Source organism: Sarcophilus harrisii, chromosome 2, assembly GCF_902635505.1.
Source record: "Sarcophilus harrisii chromosome 2, mSarHar1.11, whole genome shotgun sequence".
Classification (NCBI taxonomy): domain Eukaryota; kingdom Metazoa; phylum Chordata; class Mammalia; order Dasyuromorphia; family Dasyuridae; genus Sarcophilus; species Sarcophilus harrisii.
In genome coordinates, this window is record NC_045427.1 from 449642789 (window position 1) to 449662848 (window position 20060).

At 35.7% G+C, this 20060-nt stretch overlaps 1 protein-coding gene across 5 annotated transcripts in view; it reads right to left on the reverse strand.

The window, feature by feature from the left end:
* MAPKAP1 (MAPK associated protein 1) overlaps positions 1 to 20060 on the reverse strand; it is a 338521-nt gene that overhangs the window by 55556 nt on the left and 262905 nt on the right. For all 5 annotated transcript variants that reach the window (XM_031954304.1, XM_031954303.1, XM_031954300.1 and 2 more), the window contains one exon: positions 3377 to 3517. In XM_031954304.1, the coding sequence (XP_031810164.1) occupies positions 3377 to 3517 (141 nt within the window). The remainder of the gene's footprint in view (positions 1 to 3376; positions 3518 to 20060) is intronic.

Genomic DNA, 20060 nt, shown 5'->3' on the forward strand with positions numbered 1-20060 from the left:
TTGGACCAGAGTGAGCACTTATATTTTTAAGTCTGAATAAAAGGTTTCCCCTCTAAGAAGAGACATAATATCTTTTACAACCCTTATAAAGTAAGGAAACATTAGTTTCCCAAATACGTAGGGAACCACAATACATATTAATATATTTCACGTGAATTTCACAAGTTTCTTGTTATCTTCTTACAGCCATTCTTCTTTCCTCAATTCCACCACTACTACCCTAACACATGTCATAATTATTACCCACCTGGACTAAAATATTCTTTTAACAGGTCTTTCAACTGGCTCTCCCAACCAATACATTTTTCAAACACTGCCAGACTGAATCTGTCTTATCCAAAGATCTGTCATGTAATTTCTTGGCTTTAAATCCTTCAGTGAATTCCCAGTGCCTACCAAGTAAAAGTCAAACTCCTTAGATTGGTGTTCAAGGACCTCCACACCACCCCACCTTTCAAGCTTTTCAAACTTAATTCCACAGGTGTCAGCCAAACTGTCCCACCCTCCATCTAACACATATACCCTGTGGTCCTCCAACTCCATGGTCACATGGTGCTGCTGCCCGTGGCTGGAGTACATTTCTGACCTGATGAAATCTCATCCATCTCTGAAAATGCAGCTTCCATACTGCCTGTGCCCTTGGCCCTCCTACTGCAGTTTGTTTTGCACCTCTCTCATCTAATACTGTGCATTATAGCTCTCTGTGTACATGTCATGTCTTTTTATCAGACTAAGAATCTCATGAGAGTGGGAACGATGTCTAATCTAAACTTAGTATTTCCCCTAAGCATCAAATAGAAAGCTCTGGATACAGCAAATCCTTAGAAAATGTTTATCAAATTGAATTGAAATTGAATTGGACTTCCTTAGTTCTGATGAGGCTTCATTATGACTCTGGAGACTACTCTTGAATTTCATTACAGAAGCAAATAATCTGAAAATGCTTCCTTAATTCAGAAAGCCCCTTAGAAACACAAGCTCCTCCCCTACCCAATTATTAATTAACTAGGAGTATCAATTAGATTTGTGCATGAAAATTGAATATGACTATTATGAGAGATTGTCCTTCTTCCCTGCTGTTATAACTAGAGTTAGGAATTAAACTAGACTTCTATAAGCCCAGTGTTGGAAGGGACCTTAGAGGTCAGCAGCTCCACATGAGCTTGAGCAGGAATTCCTCTAATATTCCCAACAAGTACTTATTCAGTCTCTGCTTCAATACCTTCAGCAAAAAGGGTCTCAACTACGTACTGAAGCAGCCTATACCATTTTGAGCCAGCTCTTGACTATTTAGAAGTTTTCCTCAGGACTAACTTGAATTTGCTTTGTTGTAACTGTCTCCATTGCTCTTAGCTTTGCTTAATTTCTTCCTGTATCTATGGTTGCCAGGCTACACCCAGAGTGGATGAATAGTCCTCTAGCTTGTGAGGCAGATATAATGTCCCACTAATACCAAAGGAGACAAAAATCACAGCTGCTGAAAATTCTTTCTGGAAAGCTGGGCAGAACTAGAGGTTGAGCAAAGGCTACAGTGGCATAGAAGGGGCAGCTGGGCAGAAGACTGGGGAAAGATGCACGATTTATCACTCCTGGAAACAAGATGGCCAACTCTGTAGTACTGAGACTAAACCATTTAGTTACTGGTTGGAACTTTTGTCCCTTCCCCATGGCAGTAGGGGTGATATTCCTGGTTCTCTTTTCATTCATTATGTATCCTCTATGTACTGTATATTTTCCATAATCTCATCTTTTTACTGTAATTAGAGAAGGGATCATTGGCAAGAGCATTTGGGCTTATTGGGCACTCTTACTAAGATCAAAAAGCAAGAGGACAAAGAAATAAGAGCTTTAGTCTTGTTCTCATGCCTTCCTCTGGCCAACACATGCTCTGTCTAGGAATGCTGGCATGACATAGTTGGAGATTTCCCATGTGCCAGCCAAAAGAGTAGTGGGAAGAGGAAGTCTGGGCATTGGAACCAGGGAAGGAAAGATGGTCACACAACTTCTACATGAAACTCTTCAAAGGGAAGAACCTCTATTAATTGAATAATTTATTTTACTTTGGAATAATTCTAAAGATAGGAAATATTTCCTTATATTAGGCCCCAGTTTCTTGGTAACTTCCATTTAATATCCTAGTCTTACTCTATGGGGACAAGCAAAATAAACCTAACTCCTAGACAATCACTGAATGTAAAATTGGAAGGAAACTCATTTGATAGAATATGAAAGGGACTCTAGGATATAGTGTGTCAGATCTTCAAAGACTCTCAGAACAAAGAATTTCAAAGAGGAAGATATTTAGTAATAGTCTGAGTACATAAAGATTCAAAGTGACTGACCCAAGGTCACACAGTGACAGTGGCAGAACCAGGACTGGAGTCCACATATCTTGACTTTATCACCACATTTTTCAGCTCAGAGCATTTTAGGCTCAAGTCAAACAGAAATGTATCTCTTTATCAGAAATTATAAAGGAAGGATGCTGTTCATAAGACCAAATGTTGATATTTGAGTTAGTTCTAAATCTTTGGTATAGATTTAAACATTAACTCGGGGAGTCAACAAAAACATGGAGGTCAATACTAAAGGTGGAAAAAGCAACATGTTTTATTAGAAACTGAGAATGTGAATAAGTACCTTAGAGTATGGAACATTAGAACACAGAACATCAGGGCTGGAAGGGACTTAGGGTATTTAGACTGCTGCAATAAATTGTGACAAAAAGGGAAGGAACCTCAGAACAAAGAACACAGACTATTAGGATTAAAATCATCATCCCCATCTCCAGATAACATTTCAGAGTTGGAAGGTTCCTCAAAACAATGCCTAAAATGGAATGATGAAAGACATCTCAGATTACTGAATATTAAAATTAGGGGACACTTGAGTGATAATCTAAGTAAGTCTCCTTCTCCCTACCCCCACCACCGATTTTATAAATGAAATTATTGAATTCAGAGAGGAGAGATGACTAGTCTAAGGACACATATATTCAAAGAAAAGAGAAAGTTGTTCCAAAGGCAGCTTGTGGGAGAAATTAAGTTCTTCAGTCAATTATGTAGAACAAAAATTATGGAATCTTACACATAAATGAATCCATTTGAAAAGAAAGCCTCAAGTCCCTTCTAGTTCCAATCTGCTTCTTAATAAGCAGGAAGACAAGCTGGAGCAATGAGCATTCATCATTCCCTCAGGTGGGAAAAATTACATATTTTAAATTTCATTGTTTAGACAATTTCTCAGCAAATAAATTACTTCTAGTCATTTGGGCCACATAAAAGTTGTGCACGGTTTCACATCACATTTATATGCTGTGGAATTTAAGAAAGCTGAGGATTTACAAAGTGAAACTGGCCTTGTATCTGTGCCTTACCTAGCTGCACATCTGTCGTGAATCTGAGTCGGTGAATCATGCTGACTTTGAAAGATTTGTAATGGTGACTGGACAGCATATCTTGGACTGTGGCTATGTCCGTCTGAGGATCCTCCTCTGAAATGCCTTCTCCCCTGGAACCTGTGAGAAATAAACATTGTAGTCAAATATGTGAAGATATAGAAAGATTGGACAATAGCACATGGTTAAGACCATTTGGGAACTGGATTATTTACGTTGGAAACTGAGAAAGCAGAGAGGTGACTTAATGCCACATTGTGATCTAAAAGGCAACACAAAGGTATGTGGCAGAGGTCAGCAGTCTGCATAATGTTCCCAATGAGGACAAATTGCAGTAAGGACAGGTAAAAGTAGGTAGGGGTATAACAGCAAGAATGAAGGTGAACGTGCTGTCTTGGTAATTATAAAAGGTACTTTTAAAAATCCCAAAGCTACAAATACAAAGCTATTAAAAAAAACCCAACCAACAAAAATAGAGTAAAGTCCTTAGTAAACCTGCCAAATCCTTGGAGAAATATTTGGAGGAAAAGTATGAATAAAAACTGTAGAGAATGAGAAGGCATAGGTGGGTTGCTGTCTGCACTGGATAAGAGGGAACACACACATCAATGAGGTCATAGTCCATGGTAGTACTGAAGAATAGAAACCTAAGGACTTCTTCTTTATCCAACTAAAATATTTTAGTTAAGCATTCAAAGCCCTCTACAATTTGGCAATGGCTTTCTTTTCTAGGCTCACATTACTACTTTCTCCTCCTCCCTTCTGGACTCTTTTCTAGCCAAAGTGTATTACTCACACCTCACTTTAAGAATAACTAACAATTCCATAATGTTTTTTATTTAAAGTTTGCTAATGCTTTATGCATGGACTTTCATTTGATCCTCCATAACAATGTCATGAGGTGGTTACTATAGGTTTTATTATCCCTATTTTGTAGATTTTATATTTTATAGATGAAAAAACAGATTTAGAAAGGAAAAATGACTTTTCCATGGTCAATAAACTAAGTGCTGGAGGAAAGATTTGAACGTGGATTTTCTTCACTGACTTTAGTGTTTTCACAATAGAAGTCAGTTCTTCCATCTCTTTCCCTAGCATGTTGACAGTCTGACATTTGATCTCCAAGAACTGATTTCTTACCTTTTTTTTTTTTAAACCCTTTATAACCTTGCTTCCATTGTCATCATTCAACTGGAAATGCTTTCACCAAAGCTGTTAATGATTTCTTAACTCCAGAATCTGTTGGCATTTTCTCAGTCCTCATCCTGCTGACTTCTCTGCAAAATACTGTTAAATACCTTTCTATACTCTCTTCTTTGGTATTTTTATGATACTACTGTCTCTTGGCTTTTTAAAAACTTATTTGCTAATCATCCATGTCCCTTCCTCTGAGGGTGTCCTCAAGGTTTTGTCTTAAGTTCTCTTGACTCCTCTCTCTAGACTCACTCTTGGTGATCTCATCAGCTTTCATAGGTTCACCCGACATGGATTGTTGGCTCCTAATTTGTCTCCCTGAGACAAATGTTTCCTCATTCTAATATTCCTAAAGCACAGATCTGACCTTATCACTCTCCTATTCAATATGGTCCTGTGGCTCTTTAATGACTAGAATAAGATATTATTTCATCTTTATCTCATCTTTTTAAATGTCTATTTTAAAGCTTTATAATATACACAGTTATTAGAACAATACTATATGGGTATAATTTATAATTCACACAAACATAGACAGACATACATGCATACATGTTTTTTGTTTTTTTTACTGGCCAAAAAAGCTTGGAGATTACTGGACTGACTATTCTCTATTAAGTTCCTTTTCTGTCTTAATTTCTGATGAATAAATTAAAAAAAGCTCTTATTAAACAATGTATTGTGCTACATAATGGTTCTACAAATAAAGAACTGAAATAACCCCTGCTCTTCTGAAGCCCTAACTCCAATAGGTGGTGCAGCTATAGGAAGATGGTAAGTTTGGTGGTCTTTCAGATGTAGCAACAGCAAGTTAGAAATTAAGGCCTAGTGGCTCTTTTTGGAACAGCAATAGAACAGATGGCAATAACCTTGATCTTAAGATCCCTTCCAGTTCCAGCATTCAACATGCTAAAATTACCAGTCTGTTCTAATATTCTCTGTTTCAGCATTTTATTTTCTAAATATTATGTTCTATAATTATTTGGTCTAATATTTTCATGAGGGTGGCTGGTTATTTCCTACAGTTTTTAATAATTTTTCATTTCCCCAATTCTATGCTTTAACTGAAACATAACTGACGAAATGCCAGTTAATTTCTATTTTAGGACATTTTAAATGTGGAAATTTTGGCAAAAATATGCAAACCTTTAAATGTTTTAAGATTATTTAAATCTGGGTGTTTTTTTTTTTTAAAGGAAATGCAATTACTTACAATGCTGCAAAACTTAAATTACTTACTAATTGTTATTTCTTAAATATTGCAGGTAATAGACATAGAAAGAAGTAAAATCTCATTAAGCTAATATGCCAGTTACTGGGGGAAACAACAAAGGAAAAACAACCCCACACTCAAGATTTTAAATTTTATGATGTTGGATTAAAACCAATTTAAAAATTACTATAACGTGACATATAATTTTTTACTGAGCAATTTCAGTGCCAGCTGCTAATAAAGCATCTTCGCTGCAAATGATAATTCAGATGCTTTTAGATAAAGTGGTGCATAAATATGGGGGGAAATTGATTTAGTTTCTTGTAGGAGATACTGAAGTATGACACATTTTGTTTAATACACCAGCTAATGTAGTCCTAAAAGCTGAAACAACTGCCAGTTTTCAGTCCTAAATTTGCTGGGGGAGATTAATGAAAACTTTATATTTTGCTGAAATGTTAATAATGGGCAGATGAAACGATGGGATTTTAGTAGAGGTCTTAAAGCTATGGAGCACCCAGCAAAAGGCTTGTCAATTTCTATATATTAATTTGGTTTAAGACTTATGTAGTTGGAGCTGGCTCAACACACTAATGCTTCCTACATTGACCTTCTACTCTTTGCTGGTGTAAATTCATAAGCCATTTGAGGATTTAAGCTTAGTGATACTTCAATGAGTTTTTTAGCCCTGTCCTGAGCAGGCAAAGGGATTATTTGCTTTTATGGTAAGGGCAACAAGACCTAAGGGAAGAAGAATCCTAAGACTGATGTTAAATACATACTAGAATTAAATAAATAATGGGAATGATTTGTACTCTTGAGATTTCAGGAATATTTCTCAAAATAGGCAAATCTGCTCAGCAGTTCCATGTGACAGTCTATAAATGAGATCCATCTTCTCATCATTTGTTTCATTGCTATCCATTTTTAAAAATCCATTTCAAATGTTGCCTCTACCAACACTTTTTTATAATTCTATGTTGATAATGACCTCATCCTACCCCTCAGGTGAAACAGAGTACCCTTGAACCTTCTTTGATGGATGTCATACTGGTGAATATGGCTATTTGTGTATGTGTCACATCTTTTTATTAGACAGAAACTTTCTAAAAGGTAGGGAGCAAATCTTATTCAAACTTTTTATCTCTTCCGAGCACTTGGAACAATATTCTGAACACAGTAGGTGCTTACAAATATATGATGAGGCTTTTGAGTTCATGAGCTCTCTCATTTTGAAAGAGTCTGTGATAAATCTCTGACATGTTTTTATTCAAGGTTTCCTTCGGAAACATAAGAATTGGGTTCATGTATAGCTGAAGCTGCAGGGAGAAAGGCAGGCAGAAAGGCAAGTAGAAAGGAAAAGTAGAAGAGGAGGAAGAAGAAAGAGGGAGGGAAAGGCAAAAAAGGGAGAGAGGGAGAGAGAAAGAAAGGGGAAGAAGGAGAAAAAGTGGGAGAAAGGAGAGAGAGACAGAGCTAGAGAATGAGAATACTCTTCTCCTCTTAGGTCTCATGGTAAGGGCCAAGAACAAGAAAATATATAGGACATTTATTAATCCAACAAAAACCCAAAAGATTTTTCATTCAGACCCCCAAAGAATCAAAACAACTGCCTTTCCTTCTTTGGTGTCTCTATTCTTCTCAAATGCCTTCTGGAGTTTTACTGATTTATTGTACTACTCTGAACATTTTCAAGAATTGCTGTGCAGTGTTTCTGTCTCTGGTGAGTCTTCTTCCCTATGGATAGGGCTTCCAACCTAAGACTAGAGACTGACCCCTTTCAAGGAGAAAGAAATTGGGATTTCTAGACAATGAAACAATTTTCTTCTCTGGCAGATCTTCCCTTTGCTTTTCCCATGTAACTCATAGCATCAATACAGACTTGATTTTCAAGTTCAAATCGCTTGTTCGTGGTGTGCCTATCTACTCTTTTAAAGTTTAGCAATGGCTCATTCTCTCCTTTTGCAACTTTTTGTAGCCATACTAGCTCCTCCTCTAAGGACCTTTCTCTGAGGATGGCTGTATCAGTGTGTAGCCCCTCTCCTCCCTTTCTGTTCCCTTTTCCCCTTCTTTCCAGTTTAGTCAAGTATGAACTTCATTAGCCATGAATTGGAAATGAGTTGATGCCAGAAGAAAGGGTTATTTCCATGGGGGCAACAAGGGAAGAAAGATGGTTCACACATTTTCAAAATTTCACTAGAAAGAAGGACATACCAAGTTCCTCCTCCTAAGAAGAAATGATCACTATGGTTGTATTAAGAAGTTGTAAAGTCTAATGTTATTATCAATAATTAAATGAAAAAAAAATCTTTTCTTACAATCAGTCTGTTTTTAAAGGTTAATACAGATAATAACAACTTCAGGTATGTATATATTTTGTCAAAGTCTACTGTTATGTAATATTCTGTGCTATGGCTTAGCATTTTATATTATACTGTATCAAACCCTTTTTATTTGCTTATTTTAGGGATGCACCGTTGTACATATTTTTGGTGAGTTTAAGAATATTTTAAATATTTCAGTCTATATAGATTAGAACTAAGGGGTCTGAAGTATGCCCTAATCAAGTCCTGAAGGTAATGAATGTGTGCTATAATGGAAAGAACAGCAGACTTAGAATTCTGATGTGGGGTATAGTGGATAGAATATTCATTCAGAGTCCAAGAATCAGACAAACACAGACTGAGAATTGGAAGGGAACTTGGAAGTCATAGAGGTCAACATCCTTTATTCAAATATGAAGAAACAGAAGCTCAAAGAGGTGATTTGGTCAGGGATACTCATCTAATTAATTAATGTTTGAACTCAGGTCTTCCAAACATAAAAGTCTGGTATTCTCTCTTTTATACTGTTTAGTTGCTGTGGACAACAGGTTTCAAAATCTGTCTCTAACACTTACTAGTTGTGTGACCATAAGTCCATTAAGCTATAAGAATATCCATTAGGTTAATGATGTCTGTATACTCAACTTAGAGAGTTACTGAGGAGCTCAACACAGATAATAAATGTCAAAAATAAAATCTCTTTCTCTGTCTCATATACATAACTATGTAGGTCAACTAATTAGTTTTTCTAGCATAATTACCATTACTAGCTCACATAATACTGTTTATTATGTATACACTTATTATATAATATTCTGTCCTATAGTTATCTGTGGTTTGTATGTTCTTAGAGCATAAGCTCCTTTAGGACAGGGTTTCTGTCATATCTTAAATTTCTGAAGTAGAATGAACTTAGTCACACCATAGAAGGGCTGGCTATGTTGGAGGGCTTTCCACTGGGGCTTTGGTGTTGGGCTTTCAGCTCTGAGTCATCTATATATAACTTGAAGCAGATCTCTTTCCTTCCCTTCCCTTCTCTGAGCTTTAGTTCCTACATCTGTAAAATAATGAAGTTGGACTAAATGACTTCTAGGTTTATCTTTTAAATCACAGGATACTAGAATTTGAACTTTGTAAGCTCCCCAGCATAGAAACATTACTCTGCGCACTAGTTGTTTGATAAACATTGAATTGTTTGTAGAGAATGGCAACAGAATGATAAAAGTTAGGGAAAGAAGAAAAGAAAGATGTAAAAGATAGCTAGAAGTAAATGACAACAATGACACGAATAGCAGCAGTGCTAATGGTACTGCTGCTTTATGATTTACACTTCTAAACATCTCATTTGTGAAGAAATGAGTGCATGGACTACCACCCCCATTTTCAAGACGAAGATTCTGAGGGGGGATGGGTTCTTCTGAAGTCACACAGCTGGTAAGAAGCGGAACTAGGATTAGAATCTAGTTCTTTTGGCTCAAAGATGAACTTTCTTTACACCCACTGTGCTACAGACTTGCTACAGGTGAAGAGGCTTGTTATTTATTTCCCATTAGCAATTATCTTTAATAAAATGGATTGTGCTTTTAGAAGGTGTGCTCCATTTCATAAGACTGGGCTCTGGAAGGAATCACATAATCCACTGCCTTCATTTTAGAGTTGTGCTTCAGAGAGGTTAAATGACTTAAGGAATACAATCTGGATTTGAATCCAAGTGCTTTGAATTCCAAACTTTGTGTTTTTTCCATTAAGCCAAAACTGAATTCAATTTATATTTCTTAATCGCTCCCATTTCTATAAGCCTTCATGATTTACACATGTTTTCCTTATAACAACCCTGTAAGGTTTGTGTGGAAGATGATTATTCCCATTTAAAAAAATAAGCCAGACTTCAGAGAGGGGGAGTAATTTGACCAAATAATTTAACTGAGCCAGAACTTTGGCTGGGACTTCTGGAGCCCCAGTCTGCATCACACACCACTATGAGACTGTGGAAAATGTAGCCATTGAGAAAAATCTTACTGGTCTCCTCACTCCTTTGATTTTTCTACATCCATCATAGTTTTTTCAAAGGCCTTTCAAGTCCCGAAAGCCTCATAAGCCCAAAGCTTCCCTTCTATTCAATGCTTTCCCCTGTTCATTGTTCAATTTTGCCAGTCTCTTAAAAACAATCAATAGGGGATAGACTGTAATACACACACACAACTCTATCACTCAGTGACAGTAATCTCACCACAGCCATCAGGATCACACACCCTTCTCCAGAACCTGCCATGTTACCATCAGAATAGGAATGCTTCCTGTCAGTGTTTAATTGATTAAACTACTGAAGCTGAAGCCGGCTACGCTGGAGGGCTTTCCACTGGGATTCTTTAGACCCTCTATAAATCAGGGTAATCTTATTTTATGGGGCTATCAGACGGAAACGAATGGAAATTTGGAGAACTGCAGCACATGGGTGAGAGCCAGAAAATTTTCCACACATTTACAACTCCTCTTTCAGGAGGACGTTAAGATTTATAAAACCCCTTTCTTATAACACTGTAAGATAGGTAAAGTTAAGCATTATTATCCCATTTTATAGATATGGAAACTGAAACTCATTACCTAGAATCAACTAAATAATAAGTGTAAGAAATGATTTGAATCCAGATCTCCTGACTCTAAATGTCTAGTGTGCCTTACACTACACCATACTGCCTTCTGCTAAAGGACAGACGGTTCAAATACTGGAAGGGTAGTCATGAGGGACTGGATTTAAGCCTGACCTCAGAAGGCAGATCTAGGACCAATCAATAAAAGTTACCAGAAGGTAGATTTAAGAAAAATGTCTACCAGTCATGGGCTGTTATACTTGACCACATTTATCTGTTACAAGGGAAAGCTCCTATTTGGTATAGGGGAAATGAGAATAAACAAAACAAAAATACACATTAGAAAATAGGTGTTTTAAAAGCTGGGCACCTAGGTTACTATTTTGCTAAATTTAACATATACTTTAAAAAAGCAGTTCAAGATTTCATATACAACCTCTCTTTTTTCCCTTTGAATATCAGAATATTTTTTGATTAATATAAAGTAAGAATAATTAGTAAATTGTTATGACTTTTATTATTAATTAATTTAAAAAGGAAAAACTCTCTAAAAATTAGAGTTGTTAAAAAATGGGCTGAACTATCTTAGGTGGGAATAAATTTCCTACTTTGAGAGATATTCAAAAGAGGCTGCCCTTCAAGATGTGAATCTTAAGATACAGGTTAGATTCAAGTCAGTAAGTATTCGTTAAACCCCTACTGTATGCACCAGGCACTATGCTAGGTGCTAGTAATAATAAGACAAAAATGAGAGAATCACTGCCCTCAGGGAGCTTATTTCTGCTGGGGACACATAAGATATACACAGATAGGAGGTAATGAGGGACTAAACCAAGGTGGTAATGGGGTAAGTGGAGAGGAGAGTAGTATGAGATGTTGTGAAGACTACATGACCATGTAGATCTACTCTGATTTTGAGGTTCCATTATTCTATTAAATTCTAAGGTAAAGTGAAAGGTTTTAAATGCCAAAAAATTTATTTTAACTTCTTCAATTGTTCAAAAGATATGAAACTTTGACAGTAACCGAACAAGCACATTTCCTTTCATTCCATTCTCTCTATTCACAGAGTGCCACTGTAGATCAGGCTCTTATCACCATCAACAGGTCATTTCCTTTTTCAATTCAGATGTCAACTCCTTGGTACAGACTTTCCCTATCCCTCAGTCTGGATGAATGCTATTGCTTCTGAAATGATGTCCCAGGTTCACATCTTTCCCTATTTCAATCCATCCTCTACACAGTTGTTAATTTTTCTAAAGCATTTTCTATTTACTCTGGTATGAAATATAACTGTTTTCTTTCTAAAAGTTGTTCACCAATCAACAGGATGATTTTAGAGAAGCCTGGAGAGATTAACATGAATTGATGCTAAGTGAAAAGAGCAGAACCAGGAGATCACTGTACATGATAACAACAATATTATACAACAATCAAGTCTTATGGACGTGACTCTTTCCAACAATGAGATGATTGAGGCCACTTTCAAGGATCTTGTGATGAAGAAAGCCATCTACACTTAGAGAGAAGACTGTGGGAACTGAATAATTTATCATTGTCATCAGACAATGAATATGAATCAGAACTGAATATGGATCATAACATAGCATTCTCACTCTCTTTGTTGTTGTTCGCTTGTATTTTCTTTTCTTACTTATTTTGTTTCCTTTTTGATCAGATTTTTCTAGAGTAACAAGATAATTGTATAAATATGTTTACATATATTGGATTTAACATATATTTAAGATGTATAACAGATACTGGATTGCTTGCCATCTAGGGGAGGGGGTGGAGGGAAGGAGGGGAAAATTTGGAAAACAAAGCTATGCAAGAGTCAATGTTGAAAAATTATCCGTATTATGTATACACTTTGTGAAAGACATGTCTTTCCTTTTATCTACCTTTCCTTCTCAAAAATACTTGTGAAACTGAGAAATTGCTTTGGCACAATGTTGACCTAGCACCTGAAGTTTGTTCAGTTCTAGTTTACACACAAACGTATCTAATACATGATAATATTTTAGAGACATACCCAAATTATTAGCTAGTGGTAGATGATAAGAAATCACATATAAGCAGCTAATCTCTATGCCCTCACTCAAACCAAAGGCACGGGCAGTTGTACTGCAAACATGTTTCCTTACTACTTTAATGTACTAGTGTACTGCTTAATGAAAGTTCTTAATTGTAATTCAATTAATTACATACACAGAGTCCCCAATTACATTTTCCAATAAGACATTGGCTGTGATACAGGTTTAAATGCACTTAACCAATTTTAATATATTAAGACCAATTTCCCTTGAATACTAATTACTACCTAATGATAAAATGAGAAAGGGGAACTTTCCAGGAAGGGGATAGAGAAAAATGAAACTAATTAGCCTTAAGCATTTTGGAACTTCTCACTCTAGACAGCACAGAACAGGCTCTTGTTGTTGAGAAAGGAGGTGAGGGTAAAACTCAGTATTCATTTGGCAAACATTTATTAAATGCTTCAAGTTGAAGATATAAAGGCAGACAGGACATAGACCCTTCTTCCAGGAACTTTATAATCTAATGAAATTAAATATGTAAATAAAAATAACTATGGAACAAGAAGAGCAAGGTGAGTGGAGAGGTCAAAAATTCATGCTTTTAAAAAGAAGTTTAAGAAAGAAAAAAAAATCCCTTTCATGTCAGAAGTAGATAGGTGAGATATAGAAAAAAGGTAGAATCTAAGTTAGGCAGGAAGGCTCCAGAGAGACCTGGTCATCTGCATCAGATATGGCCAGTTTCAATGATCTTGTGATTTATCAATAGGGGGACTTCTGCAAATCTGAGCAAGATGAAGCTAAGCTGAAGGGGAGAAAATAGGGATCATGAATGGGAGGTAGCACAGCACAAAGAATGTTAGATTTAGTAGTACTTGCCAGCTCCACTGGCAGAACCTTTGAGAAGCAAGAGTCATTTCCACACCAAGAAATTGTTAATGGCAGACACACACACTTTCATATTAATAATAAAATTAATTAATAATAAAAGCCAGAACTCACATTTCTAGTTTGCTTTTTTACAATTGCCTTCCTCTCAATTACTGGTACAATAATAAGGTAAATGGTGTCAACATCAGTTGCAAGGAGGGAAAGTGACCTCAAGGTATTTAAATGCCTAGCCCACTGTTAAGGGCCATTGTTTATGGGAGAACAGATACATGCAAGACACATGTAGTTCTCTTTCCTGACAAAAGAGAAGATTATGTGTACAGACATCTCATCTCTTGAAATAAAAAATAATATAGTGGGGAAATGGTATAACTGTAACACAGGGAATACAGGTATAATAATTATCTCATCTCAGGAATGAGGAAACTATAGCCTGAAATATGCAAACACCTTAAGGATGGTAAACTATGGAGTCAGGAAACTGGGATTTGAATATGGCTCAACCACTTAACTTGGGAGATCCAGAGCAAAGCAAATTACTTTCCTCTTAAGATCTGGGACTCCTTAACTGTAAAAATAGGGGAGGGATCTAGAATTCACTTCCAATTTTAATATTCCAAGTAATGTTTTCTAAAGTCCTTACCAGCTTAGATATTCAATGTTTTTATATGTTATGCTGATAAGCCTTATCTGGCTCTGTATTCTACATTCTAACATTGACAAAATTTATAACAATTAAGAGATTTCAGAAATCATCTGGCCAAAATTCATTTTAAAAATGAGAAAACTGAGTTCTTGAGAGAATTAATTTCCATAGGCACAAGTGCTTTGCACTGGTAGAAGGAGCATTCACACCTATGATATCTAGGATCTTTTGAAATATTTTAGTATGAATATTGCAATATGCTGATAGGATAGGGATAGAGATCAGAGCTGTTTCATTGGTATTACAAACTCCAAGTGGAGGAAATTTTATCTACCAATTTAGGTTGGCATCATCTCAGAAATTTATTATGTTGGTTGCTGATTTGAACCAAGGTCTTCCTGGCTTTGAGGACCATGCTGCCATCAATTTAAAAAGCATAACTAGACCTCCTGTTTTGATAGGGCTTTAGGGTTTACAAACTACTTTCCTACCAATAATAACTCACATTTCTACAGTGCTTGAAAATCTGCATGGCATGTGTCTCATTACAACCCTGTGAGGTGGTATATTATTATTATCTTCACTTAACAGATAAGGAAATAGAGGCCCAAAGCACTAAAATTGTTGCTCTATAGCCACAAAGTCAGACTAGGTAGTTTTCCTTTCTGTAAAATGAAGAGGCTGGCCTAGATGGTCTCTAAGGTCTTTTATGCCCTAAATCCTATGATCTTATAAGTGACAGAGCCTGAAATCATTTACTTTCTCAAAGACTTACAATTCTATTCATAAAAAAATCTTATATATCATATTGTTTCCTTCTGTCTCAAATAATCCTATTGAGGCACCACAAAATGACATCTAAAGCTAAAAGGAGCTTTTATATTTAAAGTGCTACAGTTCATGTTGAAGGAGGTTAGTAATCTTTGAGTAGGACAGAACTTCCCCAGGACCAAGGGTACTAACCCCTAGGGTGAAGTCGCCTCTGTTGATATAAAGCATCTAAAAGAAGGAGAAATCCACTCATTATGAGTCAGGATCATAAAGAGTATCTGGAAAATTAGCAGAAACTGTTAGAAAAAAAAAAAAAGCATTCCTTTCTTTTTCCAATAGCTGCCTTTTCCCTCTTTCCCTTTTCTATTTAACAATAAAATAAAACAAAGATGAACAATGAACAAGTGATATTCTCTACAAAAATTTTGCATTCTTTCTCAGTGCTGAACCACCTATCTTAAATCTTCTGAATCTTCGAGGAGTCTTTCATTAGACAAGTTATATTTAAAGACTTTGATTGAGAAGCTTTGTGATCTGGGGTCAGACACTACAACTCTTAGTCTTTAACTAGAAAGTGAGGTTATTGTCACATTTATATAGTGTGTTCATAAAACTCTTGGGAGGCATAGAAGAAATATCTCCATTTTATATATAAGAAAAGAGAGTGAATGATAAAAGATCTGGAGCTGGAGGGGGCTTGGAGAATATCTATACCAATTCTCTCATTTTAGAATTAAGCAAACAACCCTACAGAAGTAAAAAAAAAAAATGGGACACTAGAAAACTAATAAGTAACAGTTGAATCTGAAACCAGATCTTTTTATTCCAGATTGGTATCTATTACATAGCTGTCTAGGGCCCTGAAGTTTTCAAGGGATGGAATTTGGATTTCAATCCATATTTTCTGACTTAAAATTCAATACTCTTATTGCCAACATTCCTTCTGGATCTAAAGTCTTGTAAATCGGTGAGAAAACAAATCCATACAAATAAACACACACATGTTTATACCTATCCACAAACTATGGATTCAAATTCATCTGGACTATTTCAGTCTTGGTTTGTTTCTCATCAGCCACATTTATATCTGGGTTCATCAAAAACAGGTACTATTTACTATCCTTTTGGGGGAATTTTCCTTGTTTTGAATATTCAAATATTCAGCTTAAACTTGATATTTCACTAAGTCATTAAGCCAATGAAAGAGCCTATTTCCTTTCCCTGATCACTGAAAGGAAAATTACCATTTTTAAGTTTTTCTACCTCTAAAATAGTGAGTTCAATTCAACTCAAAAAAACATTTATTATGTTCAAAATCCCTTTGGTTTTCTAAGGCCTTTGTCTAAAGGCCTGTGATGATGTTCAAATCACTCTAAGCTTTAGAATCATAGAAGTAAGAATTGCAATGGACCTACACTATTAAAAAAGCTAAAAAGACAGACTTTAAAGGAGGATATTAGGTCTGAAAAAGGCCTGAGAACATACACTATTATATAATATTTCAAAATTGGAAGAAACAGAAGATTTTCTCTTCCAACTCTCTTATTTAAAATTATTTAATACACAAACTGAGACCTAGAGAGGCTTCCCCAAGGACATGTTAAGCCAGTGACAGGATTACAAAAACAGACTATGAAGTGACTGTGCTCTTAGGAAAAGCAAAGTGAACTGTAGCCTTATTATTTCTAAGCAACTTCTATTTATAAAAGATAATAACTAGATCACCTTTTGGGAGTACTTTCCTTGGAGGATATCTTAACCTAAGAGATGAATTTCTGGGAAGTTTGTTGTAGTCACAGAAATAATTCAATTCAATAAATATTTTAACTGCCTACTATGCATTGTCTTATGCCTGGTCTAGAAGAAATAAAGCTGAGAGGGCAGTTTCTATTCTCTAGGACCATAAGGCCCTTATAACAAATAGTAGAGATAGGATCATACAGAAACAAGTATGACATAAAGTAGAATGTGATAGGAAGATACAAAGCCAAGCAAAGAACTGTGGCTTAGATTCAGCTGAAATAGGACATCTTTTATAATATTGAGCTTGTAATTTTCTAACCCAGAAGAGTAGCATGTAGTGGAAAGAGCACTGAAACTGCAGCTAGAGGATGAGTTTGAATCTTGTCCCTACTACTTTCTGCCTGTGTGACTTTGGGCAAATCCCTCAGTCTTTCTGGGCCTCAGTTTCCTCACTGGTAAAATGAGGAAGTAGGACAAAACATCTCTAAATACTATCTCGAATATACTGTGTAAACGGAGGGCTTATGTCCAATGCAGGACACAGCCTAAAGGAATATCTGAAAGACAGTATGATATAATACCATATAAGTATTTATTCAGTATCTGTTACTATACAATATGCATTCATTATCTACTTACAAGTCAGATACAGTGCTAAGCTTGGGAGATACTTATAAGAAAAGGAAAGATAATTCTTGATCTCCAGAAGCTTACAATTTCTAATGGGGAAAGACCATAAACACATGAAAAGTAGATGGCACGGGGGTTAGGAGAGAGCTGATTGGTTATTGTCCTTTGTTCTCAAAAAAGATCAAAAAGAAATGGTTTACTCAAGGTGTGGCCACTGTGTATGCTATAGCTTCTTGGAGCCCAGGGTGAGAGTTAGGTGGATAGGGTGGAAAGCAACCCTGTAATGGGCTCAGCATGAGGCTAATCTTCCTGAACACACTCTTCACCCTGGGGAAGGAGAGGGAAGAGTATCCGGCAGAGTGGAATCCAAAGAGTGCACATGATGGGTATCAGGTAGTAATTGCAACAGGTTGGAAGTTTTGGTCAAATTGGATAAGTGCCTGGGACTTCTTCTGAGGAGATAATTACAGAAGTCTTCAAAAAGTATTTCTCTTTTCTAGAAGACAATATAAAAATTCAGAGAGATTACCTGATTAGAAGCAAAGATTAGAACCAAGAGGATTAGAATAGGAAACTCCTCTTTGGTCTTCAAATGCTTTTTTAATAGTTATTTTCATGTTTTATACTGGTCATATTCTAGCAGACAGATGTCAGAAGTATATATTAGCAGAAAGGAATTCAAGTTGGAAAGCTCAAGGTTGTTAGCTTTTTTCTCATTTAACAAGCCAAAACCTAGGCAAAAATCCCAAATCTCAGTTCCTAGGCAGAGCTATTTATCATTTTTTAGCTCCATGTACAAATGACACTGTTATGATCCTTAAAAAATTATCATGACAATTACACAATGCTTGAGCCACCTAAACTATCATATTTTGTGAAACATCATCATTTACCATTCTGTGATTCTTGGAAAGAAAAATTCTGAGATACCTTATTGAGGCTATGAAAGTGCTTTCAAACTCTTTAGTCTTCTTCCTAAGCTAGAAAAATTTGAGTTTAGACCTAGAGATGCTATGGTCCAAGGACCACCCTAAGTCTTAGAGAAATTCACTGGTAAAGGATTGGTCAACAGGATATGCATTTTTTTTTTTTTTTGTTTGGCTATAGTAACTCTTAAAAAAATCCTCTCTATTAAGGGTTGTAATCTATATCTTTATGTCTGAAATAATAGATGTCTTGAAGTAGTGAAGAATAATGGAAAGAACAGAATAAAATATAAAAGCTTTTATCAACACTTCTTAAAATTTTGATGTAACAGGAATGAAGAGAGCTCTGGATCAGAAGTCAGAGGACAAGTGTTTCAATTTTAACTCCACTACTTATTATATATTTGACCTTAGGCAAGTTGTTGATGGGCTTTGCTTTTATTCTGGGTCTCAGTTTCTTCATCTATAAAATTAGAGGTTTGGATTAGATGATCTTTTAAGATCCAATAAGAACAGATTTAATTTTTTTACCTTTCTGCTACACTAGCATCTAGATCACAAATGATCCATACTGAATGTAGTACAGTTGGAAGAGACCTTAATATACAGAACAGAGTGTTAAAGATAGAAGGAATTTTAAAAGACTATTGACTATTAGAACATACAATATTGGAATTGGAAAAGACTTTGAGGTGCACAACAGTGAATGCCAAAGCTTTGTGAGACAATAAAGATCTTCTAGACCAGCGAGTCTTAATTTGGGATTCATAGACCTCCATATGGTAGATTTCAGAGGTCCAGGAAGCTGGATGGAGAAAACAAAATTTAAACCAAACCAAACAATATCTTTATTTTCTGTAATATTTAACTGAATACCATTTTCTGTAATTATCAGAATAATATTCTGAGAAGGAGACTTTAAATTTCACCAGACTGCAGAAGGGATTTCTGACACAAAAAAAGGTTAAGTACCCCTGATGTAAACTATTCCCCAGTTTCTTGAGGTTCAAATAGAAGATGTAAGTGGCTTGTTCAAGAGCATACAATTGGTAAGTATAATTCAAATCAAGGAGTTCTGAGTAATCTAGAATATTTCCCCCTACACTTTTTTTCTATGTATCTTATGAGGTAAGAACTAGAATCAATAGGTGTAAGTTAGACAGATTTCAGCTCAATATAAAGAAGACCTTTTTAATACAACTGAATTGTTCAATAGTAGAACAGGCTTTATTTTAGCAGTGGTAGGAGAGTAGAACAATGAGCACTCTGTTATTGAAAGTGTTCAAGGGGAGACCAGACAAGCTCCTATTAGAAGAGTCATATTTTTTCTCTCTCAGTCTCTCTGTATTTCTCTCTTCTCCTTCCCTAAGGCTAAGATTCTATATTTCAAAGTTTGATTTAGAGGCTTATTAGCAAGAGAACAAAAAAATCATTTGAGATTTTAAAAATTTCCTTAAAAATAATCACTAGGTTAAAAACAGTTCCCCTCTCTCCTATTTTAGAAAGCATACATGGTTAATACTTCAAAAAAGTTTCAAAAATGTTGGGTGCATTGAAAGTGATATTGATAGCATAAAATGAACTGGATACCAGTCATTTTATCCACTAAATATTGTGGGTTTCGGAAAAGGCACTATATTTTCAAACTATGTTCAGGATTGATCATAACTTTGCCAGTATACGGTTTAACAGAAAAAGATTAAT